At 44.0% G+C, this 14,467-nt stretch overlaps 1 protein-coding gene across 19 annotated transcripts in view; it reads right to left on the bottom strand.

The window, feature by feature from the left end:
* Positions 1 to 14,467, bottom strand: part of ARHGAP10 (Rho GTPase activating protein 10) — a 329,300-nt gene that overhangs the window by 249,332 nt on the left and 65,501 nt on the right. For all 19 annotated transcript variants that reach the window (XR_010840991.1, XR_010840990.1, XR_010840993.1 and 16 more), the window contains exon 2: positions 37 to 132. Coding sequence is in view for 15 of the 19 variants with exons in the window: in XM_067035620.1 (XP_066891721.1) it covers positions 37 to 132 (96 nt within the window). In the remaining 4 variants the exon portion in view is untranslated. The remainder of the gene's footprint in view (positions 1 to 36; positions 133 to 14,467) is intronic.

Here is a 14,467-nt window from a genome sequence, read left to right as displayed (position 1 = left end):
CAAAGGAAAGCCAACCCAAACCCGGTCTTTACGCACCTATGCAGCGTTCATCGTCAGTTTCTGCATCGCCGATAAACTCAAATTTGAAGTCTCTGAGTGAATGAGCAAACTTCCGCTGGGCTGCCGAAAGACCTGGAAAGAAAGATGAAGTGATTACTTGGGTCCTTGTTTCAGGTCAAGGCTTAGCAGGAATTGATTCCTCCTCAGGTGGCAGAGCTGTAGAGCTCTCCTCCACGTGAGCTGTGAGGAGACACAACCCAACTCCTTGGCCAAGGGGTCCATCATCCCACCTGGGCACTCTCTGGTGGCTTGTCTTCTATGCTAATGCTCTGGGATGGAGCAGGTGCGGAAGAAATATACATATTGTTCCCAGAAGCACTTTCCCTTTCTCTACTCACTCAGGTCACGGATACAAAAGTTCCGGCTATGATTAGGAACACACACACCTGATAGTATCTCCCAGGGCTGGATGAGATCCAGCTGGCTGCTAGGGTTTCAAATATTAAGGGTCTCAAAGCTCAAAGTCAGCCAACCAGATGCCCTTAACTGATGGTCCAACTCCAGCCAGAGAAAGCCAGAGGATTCAAAGAGTGTTCATAGAAAACAGCAGCAGGAAGGGAAACCAAAGGCCACGCTTAAGTGGCAGAAAGAATTCATTCTGCAAAAGACCTACAGGTCCTCATTTTTTTTTTTTTCTTTTCATTGTCAAGTCATAGAAAATAGTGGAAAACCCTACTTCTACAACAGGCTAACAGTTATTTTATGCACCATGCACCATGCTAGAGAATAGGTGTATTGTTAACTTCACTCAATACTCTCTTGAGAGATATATAAAATAAAGATTATCTCCATTTTACCATGGAGTGCCAAAGCTCCAAGCTGTGAAATAACTGGCACAAAGTCACACAGGTACTACATCAGCAAAGGTTTGATCTATTCCAGAGCCATTTGTCCAAAACCCACGCCCTCACCAGGGTACAATTCTGCCTCTGGTCTAAAGCACTTTCAAAGAAGCTGCTCCCCGACTCCTGTACCCTGTATGGATCCTGGCTTACTACAATGAATACTGACAGACTGTGTTAAAGTAAAACTTCACGTCAAGCAAACTGAAAAGTTGAAAAAAACAAAACACAATCCATAATTGCAGATAAGAGTATTCATGCAAAAAAATAAATATGAACAAAAGCGAAGCACACAGTATAAATGCTGAGGGCTGTTTTGAATAAGTTGGTAAGCTAGTAGGAGCAGCAATCTTCTCTTTTTTAGTCGTTGTATTATAGCTAACAGACCAGGAATGAAAGCAAAAAATGATTTTTACATTGGAAAATGCTCTCTTTTTTTTAACCAACTCTTGACCTCCAATCATTAAGTACAATGGTTCCCCAATGCCCTCCTCGACAAGCTGCTTCCTCTCACTTCTTAAACTTTCTAATCATGCTCACCAGCTCTTTCAGCTGCTGTCGTGGTCTGGTTTCACGTTTTAATTTTTCTTAACAGACTCTATTTTGGAGGAGTTTTAGGTTCACAGCAAAGTTGGGCACAAGGTACAGAGATTTCCCCTAGACTCCCTGCCCGGACACATGCATATCTTCCCCCATTATCAGCATCCTCCACTGTCACAGTTTTTGAAACTTCATTCTTCCAAAGCTAAACCAGAAACCTTTTAGAAGATGATACAGGATTGTAATTTCTTACCCTTGGAGTAGAGAAGAAAAGCAAAACCATAATGTAAAATGTGATGGATTGCAAGCATTCTCCACCCCTCCTTTGCAGGAGCTTCCCTTTTCAATAGGACTCTGTAGCTCCTCGGGTAAAAGGTAGCGTCTATTTTCCCACCCCTTGAAACCGGGCTGGTCTTGCGGCCAAAGAACGTGGTGGAAGTGACACTGTGCTAATTCGGAGCCTCTAGCTCTAGAACCTTTGCACACCCACGCTCCACTCCCTTGGAAGCCTCTGGTGTCCACATGATCAAGCCCACACTAGCCTGCTGGGTGATGAAAGACATGTCGCCCAAGCCCTCTACCTATTGCCCCACTGCATCGGTCAGACATCCCACCCTCAGAAGCAGAGCTTCCCGCCATGCAGAAGGCAGTCCAGATGAGACCATACTGCCCAGTGAGCTGAGTCCAAACTGAAATAAAGAAATGGCTGCTGTTTAGGCCACTAGAGGTGGGGGTGATTTGTTACAAAGCAATAAATAGACTAATACAGAAAGATTTTAAAATATGACTGCATTAAAATTTTAAAGACATAAAAAGAGTGAAGAAACGCACACACCCCAAAGGTACAAATAAACAGCTATGCATCACTGAGGTGAGGCAGAAAGGCTAATAAAAAATGGGGCAAAACACCTGAAAAGGCCCTTCACAGAAGGAAGTAAAGGAAATCCAAATGGCCCAAAACCACATGAAAAGGTGCTCAAAACTCATTAGTGATTATAAAAGTGAAAAGAAAACCTCAACATACCTCAATAGACTCATGAGATTGGCAAAAATTAATTAAGTCTGGCAACCTTAAGAGCTGGTGTGTGTTGAGCCACAAAAATTCTCATATACTGCCAGCGAGGGGAAAAACTGGTATAATTCCCTTTTCAGTACTTTGGCATTTTCTATTAAGTTTGATGATATCCTACAACTCCAAATTGACCTTCTAGGTAAATTCCCAAGATAAACTTTTGCACATGTGTACTTACAGACATGTACTTTCTACAGCAGAACTGACCACAGCAATAGCCAAACACTGGAAAAGCAAATACCAATCAACAACCAACAAATGACTAAATTATACTATATTCATACGTTTAAAAGTAAAAATAACAATAAATTTATGTATCAACTCAGGTTAACCTCACAATCTGGAGAGAAAGAAGCAAGTCATAAAAGAATACACACAGTATGGCTCTTTCATATAAAGTTCAAAGCAAGCTACACTAAATAAACCTTATGTTTAGATTTGCACATATAGGTCACAAAATTACAGAGCAGCAAGTAAGTCATTATCTCAAAAGTCACACGATGTTTACCCCTGGAAGCAAGGGAGGAGGACAGTCAGACAGCTCCAAGGGGATTAAAGGTATTTTAGTTCATAACCTAGTGGTGAGTCTACAGATATTTGCTTTATCTTTCTTCCTTAAAACATACGCTTGGTTCATAGACTTCTGTACTTTCACCATAATTTCACAACTAAACAATAAAAATTTTTTAACCATAAAAAAGTAAAGCCTGGGGGCTTCCCTGGTGGCGCAGTGGTTGAGAGTCCGCCTGCCGATGCAGGGGACACGGGTTCGAGTCCCGGTCCGGGAAGATCCCACATGCCGCGGAGCCACAACTACTGAGCCTGCGCTCCAGAGCCCACGAGCCAAAAATACTGAGACCGTGTGTCACAACTACTGAAGCCCACGTGGCTAGAGCCCGTGCTCCACAAGCCAAAAATACTGAGACCACGTGTCACAACTACTGAAGCCCACGTGGCTAGAGCCCGTGCTCCACAACAAGAGAAGCCACCGCAGTGAGAGGTCTGCACCACAATGAAAAGTAGCCCCCGCTCGCCGCAACTAGAGAAAGCCTGTGCACAGCAACAAAGACCCAATGCAGTAAAAAACAGATACATAAAAAATAAATAAATAAATTTATTTTTAAAAATATTACCAGGTCAAAGGATATCTTAAAGACCATGTTTTCTTATGGTCAGGGCAGGATACTCTCCAGAAAGCCAAAATTTAAATGCATCTTTTTCAACACGTATTTCATAATTCCTAATCTCATTAGTTGAAAATGTTTATAACAGTAGACTGAATTTGGGTTCGTTTGCACAGCTGATATATTTCTCCCTATGGAAATAGCATGCTTTTCTCTCTTACCTCTGTGCTAGGTACTGTAGTTACATCAAGTCTTTATTTTAGCATATAATCATTTTTTCTCTCTGTTGATTTTTCTGGTGTTACTAGAATTCATTATGCAAAATTTTTATTGTTTAAAAATTGGACCACACCAAACTCCAGTTCCATTTAAAAATCATAAATTTATCACCTGTTATGTAGTACATTTTAAATTTATTCTCATGTAGTTTATACTTTTATAGATATCTTCTGCCTTTCCAAACATAACATAAAATCATAAGACAGGGGCTTCTCTGGTGGCGCAGTGGTTGAGAATCCGCCTGCAGATGCAGGGGACACGGGTTCGTGCCCCGGTCTGGGAGGATCCCACATGCCGCGGAGCGGCTGGGCCAGTGAGCCATGGCCGCTGAGCCTGCGTGTCCAGAGCCTGTGCTCCACAACGGGAGAGGCCACAGCAGTGAGAGGCCTGCATACCACCAGCAAAAAAAAAAATCATAAGACAGTTTACTACATTTAGTACAGTCCATTAAAAAAGCACAAAGATGTCTGTGCAAAAGATAATGGTTTATCATCACACAAGAAGCTCTAACAGTTTAAATCACAAAGGCTGGCAGCACTCTTCTACTAGGAGAAGATGGTGAAGGTCCCACTAGATAGGACTGCCTTTATTCAGTGCCTACTCTATGCTAATGGACTCACAGATATTATTTCATTTATTCCTTTTAACCAGCCTGCAGAGTAGGTGTTGATGTTACCTTATTTTACAAATGGGTTAAGTGATAGATTAGTGACTTGATCAAGGTCACAGACCTCTTTAGACGGTTGGTATTATGTCCTGGAGGCAAAGGATCAACTCCTTGGTTTCTCAAGCTTCTAGCAATGTCCTTTGCATCACATCATTCTGACTTTCAGGAGATTTAACATTATTCCCAGGGCCCGTGCACAGATCTCAACTATTATCTTAATGGCTCTAATGCAGAACTCTAAATGAAAAATTCACGTATGTGCGCCTCCATGCCCCCAATCCTGTCCTGCATGCTAATTCCTGAAGACTGTAAATTAACATGCTCTCCTGAAGCACCTTCAAGGCTGGCATATATATATATATTTTTTTTTTTTAATATCTTTATGGGAGTATAATTGCTTTACAATGTTGTGTTAGTTTCTGCTGTACAACAAAGTGAATCAGCTATAAGTATACATATATCCCCATATCCCCTCCCTCATGCATCTCCCTCCCACCCTCCCTATCCCACCTCTCTAGGTGGTCACAAAGCACTGAGCTGATCTCCCTGTGCTATGCGGCTGCTTCCCACTAACCAGCCATTTTACGTTTGGTAGTGTATATATGTCCATGCCACTCTCTCACTTCGTCCCAGCTTACCCTTCCCCCACTGTGTCCTCAAGTCCATTCTCTATGTCTGTGTCTTTATTCCTGTCCCGCCCCCAGCAGTACCGTTTTTTTAGATTCCACATATGTGCATTAAGCATACAGTATTTGTTTTTCTCTTTCTGACTTACTTCACTGTATGACAGATCTACCTCGTTACAAAGAACTCAATTTCGTTCCTTTTATGGCTCAGTAACATTCCACTGAATATATGTGCCACATCTTCTTTATCCATTCATCTGTCGATGGACACTTAGGTTGCCTCCATGTCCTGGCTATTGTAAATAGTGCTGCAGTGAACAATGTGGTACATGAGTCTCTTTGAATAATGGTTTTCTCAGGGTATAGGCCCAGCAGTGGTGTTGCTGGGTCGTACGGTAGTTCTATTTGTAGTTTTTTAAGGAACCTCCATACTGTTCTCCATACTGGCTGTATCAATTGACACTCCCACCAACAGTGCAGGAGGGTTCCCTTGTCTGCTCACAAGGCTGGCATATATTGATGGGTAATGCCAAGCCTGCGTGTGCACAAAATGCCACAGCTACTTAAAAGAACTGAAGTGATCTGCACACTTTCAAATAAACTTGCCACTTCAGAGTCTCCCAGAGTAAGACTTTTAGGTCTCCGATCTGCAGACCAATGGGTGAGAAAAACACAGGCACTAAAACGCTTCCCAGGGTTAGGAGCGGTTTGAGAGATGAGCAGTTGCATTTGAGACCTGCTGAGTTTGAGAAGCAGCACACCACGTGGAGAGATCCAACCACAGTTTAAATCCAGGTTCAGAGAACCTCTGGGCACTGGCAGGAATTACCCCTGGTCACCCTTGATGGTTTGACAAACGAGAAAATTCTTTCTTACAGCACAGCCGCCTATGAACAGTTTTCAGTGAGGATCATGAACTATTAGACGCATACAGGCACTGGGAAGGGTGGGAAACCTCTCTAATCGGGTTGGTCTACTTCACTGCTCAACCAGCCTTCTGGGTACATGAGAGGCCCTGAAGTTACAAGCCCGGCCCTGCGAATAAGGTTGTAACTCCCTCCTGGAACTTTCGGCCCCATCAAAGCACTAACCGGTATACCTGAGGAAACGTGGCGTGCTCTCTAATTCCGGGCTTGGAAAGAAAAATGAAACAGCAAATAAATGTACCTTTCTCACTCACTAAATGTGAAGCTCAGGATTCTTCACCAACCATATTGGATTCTAAACTCTTTTTCCAAATAGGCAAAATTGCACTTAGAAGCTCACATTCCTCGGCATGGTGAGACCCAAATCACTAGATGATGAAATATGCAAAGACTCTGCCAGGGGAAGCTCTGCTACCCATCCTGCCCATCAAAACAAGTCCCCAAATTCTTCTGTGCTTTATTTAAAGAACAGGGTACAGATTCTTAAGAACTTAATATCTTTCACGTCAGATTCATACCAAGGAAATAATGCTAATGTTAATCCAAGGAACTTGGAAGTGAAACAAAATTCCTCCAGCACTGTGGACTGGCTTCTCATTTTCCTTCGTGGTTTCCAGATTTACAGAACTGACAGCAGCGCTATGTACAAGAGTAGCATTCCGGCCTCTCTGTACCAGTCCAAAAGCAAGAAAATAACTCACCTGATAGATTTTTTTTTTTTAAGTGGTGTGAACGTCTTCCAAGCTCCAAATGCATTACTGGGCTAGTGGAGGCCTGAAGGCCACATCACAAGCTGTTCTAGGAGCGGCTCAAGGGCCAGTACGGTCTCTGTGACTGCTAGGTCAAGGTCCTCCTGGCCCTAAACTCTCCGATTCCAGCCCAACCGGAGTGGCTGTGTAGTGTGAGTTCTTCTTAATCAGAGAATAAACACCATCTAAAGTCACCAGATTGACCTGAATTGACAAATGTATGGGGTAGAGGAACACAAGCTGAGTCCCTCCCCAAAGATGCAGATGCCTTAAAACAGATGCATAAACCTGGACTCAAGACCCAGTGTGATACATGACAGACAACCGGATGACTGTCGATCAAAGTGACCAACTCATCACGAAGAACACTTAACGAGGGAGTGCCCTTGGCACTGCAGAGGATCCACAGGCAGGTCCACACTGGACACCACCAGTCAACCTTCACCACCACCACCCCCGCCTTATTCCAGACTTCAGCTGCACTGCACGCACTCAGCAAACACGGACGGTCTTCCTGGCCGCGGGTCTGCGTACAGAGAGAGGACCTGCCACAGCAGGCCGTCAGATGAGAAGTGCAGGCTGGCGATCACCCAGCCTCCTGGTTTTCAAACTGTCTTTGGCCACAGACCCCTTTGTTCAGGGAAAAATCCTATTTACAGTGAGAACAGAAAAAAAAAAAAAACAGCTAACACGTCTGTATTAGTTTCCTATTGCTGCTGTAAGGAACTACCACAAACTGAGTGGCCCAAAACAATACAAATTTATTATTTTATATTTCTGGAGGTCAGAAGTCCAAAACGGGTCTCTCGGGGCTGTCTTCCTTCTGGGGGATCTAGGGGAGGATCCATCTCCTTGCCTTTTCCAGCTCCTAGAGGATGCCCACATTCCTCGGCTCTTGGCACCCGGCCACCACTCACATCACTCCGACCTCTGCTTCTGTCATCACGTCTCCTTCTCTTACTCTTTTAAGGATCACCATGATTACAACAGGTCCACCATGATGACCCAGGATAATCTCACCGCCTCAAGATCTTTAATTGCACCTGCGAGGTCTCTTTTGCCACCTGAAATAACATTCACAGGTTCCAGGGAATTAGGAAGGGACATCTTTTGGAGGGCCATCATGCTGCCTACCATACCTGATCATGTCAGGTACTCTCCTAACCACTCTACATTTATTGACTCATTTGAGTATCACCGCACCTCTAGGAGGCAGGTTCTGTCATTATGCCCACTTTACAGAGGAGAAAACTGACATACGCAGGTCAAGCAACATTGTCCAGGATCTCACAACTAGTAAGTAGTGGAACGAAAAGATAATCAAAGCTGCTCAGGTGGAGGTAGGATGAAGAACCCTGCCCAATTGGTCCTCATCTCCCACTGAGTGCTCCCCAACGAGACCACACCCTGCAGGACCCAACCTGAAAATCACCGACAGTCTCACCCTCACTGAACAGTCGGGAAATGAAAGTGCAACTTTGGACAGCTAGCTCAATTTCACACACCTAGTTCAAGGAGAGCACTAAGTAGAATCCAGGTTTCAGCACAGAACCCAGTTTTAGTACAACTTGGTGAGGCACAGGATGATAGGAACAGGTGTACGGGTTAGCGAGGTATACATGGCCCACCGGTTGAACAGCACGACCCAGAGAGAGGCTGCAAAGGACATGCACGTGTGTGTGTGTGTGCGTACACATGTTGTGCGGTAACGGCAAGTGCTGAAGTATGAAGAAGAATATCCAGGACAACACACTCTCAACCTCCACCTTCTGTAATCACACGAGAAAACAAGAAGAGCTGAAAAACAATGTAATGACAAGACTGCCTGTTGAAAACTAGGATGCAAGGAAACCATCGACAAAACAAAAAGACAACCTACTGAATGGGAGAAAATATTTGCAAACGAAGCAACTGACAAAGGATTAATCTCCAAAAGCAGCTCATGCAGCTCAACATCAAAGAAACAAACAACCCAATTTAAAAATGGCCATAAGAACTGAAGAGACATTCTTCCAAGGAAGACATACAGATGGCCAGACACTTGAAAAGATGCTCAACATCATTAATCATCAGAGAAATGCAAATTAAAACAACAATGAGAGGGCTTCCCTGGTGGCGCAGTGGTTGAGAATCCGCCTGCCATTGCAGGGGACATGGGTTCGTGCCCCGGTCCGGGAGGATCCCACATGCTGCGTAGCGGCTGGGCCCGTGAGCCATGGCTGCTGAGCCTGCGCGTCCGGAGCCTGTGCTCCGCGGCGGGAGAGGCCACAACAGTGAGAGGCCCGCGTACCGCAAAAAAAAAAAAAAAAAAAAAACATAGCACAGAATGGGGGTTGAATGGGGTTCCAAAAAGTGAGTTAAATTTTTATCACTGTAAACCACAGGGGAGACACTGAGGCATCAGGAGCAAAATGAGGAGAATCCTTGAGATGGGAAAAAGAACAACAAGTACTCGGGGACCTATGTAAGTTAGGGCCTTTGAATGCAGGGAATACTCAAGTCACGAGAATACAATTGCAAAGAGCCAGGAAAAAAAAAATAGTGGACAACTCGTCCTGAGAACGTGCACTAGAGCCTGCCCTGGGATCCCCTCTCTGCCGTTAATACAACGTGGCTTCTCTCTGAGTGTTTACGTCTCTCTCACTTCTAATTGTGTGGTTTCTTCTATTTCGTATCAGTGCTGGTTGTCGGAACTGCTGCTTCCTCAGAGGGTCTGCAGCCTTGTCATCACCTGCAGGGCCCTTTCATTGTCCTCACATCAGCTGAGATGCATCCTTTCAACGTCAGCTCCCCTGTTTGTCCCATCTACGTTCCCAAAGTAAAATTCTCAAGAGACTCAAGATGGCCTCGCTCATTGCTTTCCCACAGGAGGATGTGACAGAGGTAGCTGTCTAGTGTCCCTCCCTAGTCACATCAGCCAGTTCAGGGAGAGGAGAGGAGACGTCCCACGGTCCTCAGAGAGCCTTCTCCTCAGGGAGGCTGTGAGAAGAGCCGTGAAGTAGTCAGCAGACACCATGTGTCACAACTAGAGTGCAAGGCCAGCAAATACAAAACACATCCTCCTTTAGGAACCCTCCAACACTGCAGGGGAGAATGTAAAGTGTTGCAGCCATGATGGAGAACACTATGGAGGTTCCTTAAACAAACTGAAAATGAGGGAATTCCCTGGCAGTCCAGTGGTCAGGACTCCACACTACCACTGCCGAGGGCCTGGGTTCCATCCCTGGTCAGGGAACTAGAATCCCACAAGCACGCAGCGCAGCCAAAAACAAAACTAAAAAACTAAAACCAGAGTTGCAATATGATCCAGCAATCCCACTCCTGGGCATATACCCAGTGAAAACTCTAATTTGGAAAGATACATGCACCCCAATGTTCATTGCAGCACTATTTACAATAGCCAAGACATGGAAGCAACCTATATGCCCATCAACGAGTGGATAAAGATGTGGTGTATAAATGCAATGGAATATTACTCAGCCATAAAAAAGAATGAAATGACGCCACATATAGCAACATGGGACGGACCTACCAATTATCATACTAAGGGAAATAAGTCAGACAGAGAAAGACAAATATCATATGATATCACTTACATAAATCTGGAAAAAAATGACGCAAATGAACTTACTTACGAAACAGAAACAGACTCACATACTTCGAAAACAAACTTATGGTTACCAAAGGGGAAAGGGGGTGGAGGAGAGATTAATTAGCAGTTTGGGATTAGCAGATACAGACTGCTATATATAAAATAGATAAACAACAAGGTCCTACTGTATAGCACAGGGAACTATATTCAATATCTTATAATAAACCATAATGGAAAAGAATATGAAAAAGAGTATGTATAACTGAATCACTTTGCTGTACACCAGAAACTAACACATCGTAAATCGACTATACATCAATGTTTTAAAAATAAATTTAAAAAAAAAACCACATCTTTAAATGCCAAAATTACTTCTAAAGGTTTTTCTATGATAACATACAAAATTCCACAAAAGTCCCCAAAGGCAGAAACCAGTCCACTGAAAAAAACTGCAGCAGGCAGGGCCTGAGTTCATGAGATGGGCCATTTTAACGTAAGGAACTATGTTCAACATAAAGAAATGTTAACACTCATCACTGACTAGAAAATCGTTTCCAGTCCAGGGCTCCCACATGGTTGAGGTATGTGCAACAGCCATGGAATATTTATTCAGCACCTCCGATGTGCTGGTCACCGCTCCAAGGAAGTACTTGGCATGCATGAGTTCCTTCAATCCTCACCACACCCCAGGAGGCACACATTTCTCACTGCCTATTACGGTCAAGCACAAGAAGACGTAAAGGGGTCCAGAGTGTTAAATCGTGGGGCCAGGATTTGAAGCCTGCAGCCAGCTTTAGGTCTAAACCATCACAATCTGCTGCCTCACCGCAGGGAATGCAAACTACAGAGGCCACCACAACTGGGCCACAAGACCCTTTCCTCGCGATGCCCTTACAAAATACATGCAAATAATCGAAGAGTCTTCCTTGATGGCGTTGAAACGTTAAAGGAGAGGTCAGGAATTTTCCACAAAGGTTTTGTGGGCAGCCCCTGGGAAAGAAAGGAAAGCATCCTGAAGGAGCTACACGCAGGAACCCACAGCCAACAGGAAGGAGGACACAAAGCCAACGTGGCAAAGCTGTCAGGTCGGGCAGTGAGGTCTGTCTCTTGGCTTCATGCTTCCTCAAGGGCAAGGTCAACATATACAGCAAGATCCCAGACAGCAGAACCCACACAATCCAGGCCTCTCGGGGCATTATCCTGACACAGGTTGGGACCTCCCTCAAACTGGCCCTGTTCACAGAGGGAGGAGGCGCTGTGTGAAGAAACAAGACACATGGTCAACTCGTAAACTCACTGAAAGCATGAGAAAGGTGTGCAAGTGCCCACAGAACAGTTTGGAAGGTAAGCCCCCTGCCAAAACAGTAACCAATGATTTTCACTATTTTCAAAATCGTCTTCATTTAGCATAACTTACTTTTATGATCAGAAAAAAAATCAGTTAAAGCCAAAACAAAACCAAAGAGTGGACGACAGCTGATCATCGGGATGGACAGGGATGTGAGACAATGTGCCTGTAATGGTTAATTTTACATATGAACTTGACTGGGTCATGGGACACCTAGATATCGCTTTAAGACTCATTTCTAGGTATAGCTGTGAAGTGCTTCCAGAAGAGATTACATTCCAATTGGTAGCCTGAGCAAAGCAGATGGCTTTCCCCAGCGTGGGTGAGCATCGCCCATCCACGGATAAACACACACACACACACACACACACACACACACACACACACACACACACACACACACAATTCAACGTCACCAGTCATGAAAAGAAATTTTAAATAATACCTTTTATGCCTGATGGCCAACACTATTTTCAATCATGACATTCAATCTTGGCAAGTATATGAGTAAATGAGCCCTTTCATATATTGGTAGGGAGGAAAGAAATGAAGAACCTGTATCCCACCACTGCCGCTCCTCTCTTATTCCCCCCAAAAAGGGGAAAATGCAAATAATCTGGCATAGCAAACAGACAAATTTCTTTTGTGTCCATAAGAGAGATAACATATGTGCAGCATTTCCAGAGAAAACAGACAGCTAGTATAAGTACTGTTTGCTTTTTTTTATATTTTATCTATTTATTTATTTATTTTTGGTTGGGTTGGGTCTTTGGTGCTGCACGCAGGCTTTCTCTACTTGGGGAGAGGGTGGGGCTACTCTCTGTTGTGGTGCGAGGGCTTCTCACTGCAGTGGCTTCTCTTGTCGCGGAGCATGGGCTCTAGGCTCGCGGGCTCAGTGGTTGTGGCTCGCGGGCTCCAGAGCGCAGGCTCAGTAGTTGTGGCGCACGGGCTTAGTTGCTCTGAGGCATGTGGTATCTTCCCAGACCAGGGCTCGAACCCGTGTCCCCTGAATTGGCAGGCAGATTCTTAACCACTGCGCCACCAGGGAAGCCCCTAGTATAAGTACTGTTAACAGCAGAAATCCCAACCACTGAACATTTGACACAGTTTACAAAGTAATAAGGTTAGTTGTCCTTTGGAAAAGCCTTATCACAAAGCTCCTTGGTGATACAATAGCACAGTGATTGGGAGTATGGGTTCTGGTGTCAGACAGACTGGGGCTCGCACACTAGTGTCAACAGTGACCAGTTGGGTGACCCTGGGCAAGTAACCACTCCAAGCTTCAGTTTCTTCAGGGAACACTTGAGAATAATATTGGATTTCCTACAACAAACTGTAGCAAAGGAAATTAATGAATCACAGATTACTAAATTATGCTGTCTGGGTAACAGAGAACAGCAGAACCACCAAAAAGAAAACGGGAAGTTAAGAGAGGAAGAGTTAATTTTCTTTAAATTGAAGTATAGTTGATTTACTATGTTGTATTAGTTTCTGGTGTACAACAAAGTGATTCAGTTATACATATACATACATGTATATATATGTATTCTTTTTCATATTCTTTTCCATTATGGTTTATTACAAGATATTAAGTATAGTTTCCTGTACTATATAGTGGGACCTTGTTATTTATCTATTTTATATATAGCAGTTTGTATCTGCTAATCCCAAACTCCTAATTTATCGCTCACCCACCCCCTTTCCCCTTTGGTAACTATAAGTTTGTTTTCTATGTCTGTGAGTCTGTCTCTGTTTTTTGGTTTTTTTTTTTTTGTCTCTGTTTTGTAAATAAGTCAATTTGTAACATTTTTTCAGATTCCACATATAAGCAATATCATACGGTATTTGTCTTTCTCTGTCTGACTTACTTCATTTAGTATGATAATCTCTAGGCCCATCCATGTTGCTGCAAATAGTATGATTTCATTCTTTTTTATGGCTGAGTAATATTCCATTGCATATATGTACCACATCTTTATCCATTCATCTGCTGATGGACACTTGGTTTGCTTCCATGTCTTGGCTATTGTAAATAGAGCTGCTATGAACATCGGGGTACATATATCTTTCTGAATTAGAATATTCTCTGGATATATGTCTAGGAGTGGGAGGTGTTTTGTTTGTTTGTTTGTTTTTGTTTTTTTGCAGTACGTGGGCCTCTCACTGCTGTGGCCTCTCCCACTGAGGAGCACAGGCTCCGGACGCGCAGGCTCAGCGGCCATGGCTCACGGGCCCAGCCGCTACGCAGCATGTGGGATCCTCCCGGACCGGGGCACGATCCCACGTCCCCTGCATCGGCAGGTGGACTCTCAACCACTGCGCCACCAAGGAAGCAGTGGGAGGTTTTAAGAAATAATATTCCCTGCATGAGTAAGAAAACTTTGGGGCACTGTGCTTCATTTGGACCACATTTTAAAGGGACATTGGCAAAACCGAACATCTAAAAAATGTTATCAGGATAACGACTCCAAACACCCCATCAATTGAGACAGGATGTTAGGAAGGTAGAATCGTAACTTCTGAATTGTGGGGAACGTTAATCAGAACAATTCTTAGATTCAACCTGCATGGTCTAAAAAGCCAATACAGGAAGAAAAAGGGAGCAGGTTTGGTTTAGGGTAAAACAGGACTTGCCAACTATA

The sequence above is a fragment of the Kogia breviceps genome, chromosome 6 (genome assembly GCF_026419965.1).
Source record: "Kogia breviceps isolate mKogBre1 chromosome 6, mKogBre1 haplotype 1, whole genome shotgun sequence".
NCBI classification, from domain to species: Eukaryota; Metazoa; Chordata; class Mammalia; order Artiodactyla; family Physeteridae; genus Kogia; species Kogia breviceps.
The sequence above is the reverse complement of the archived record's forward strand: the minus strand, read 5'-3'. Positions and strand labels throughout refer to the sequence as shown.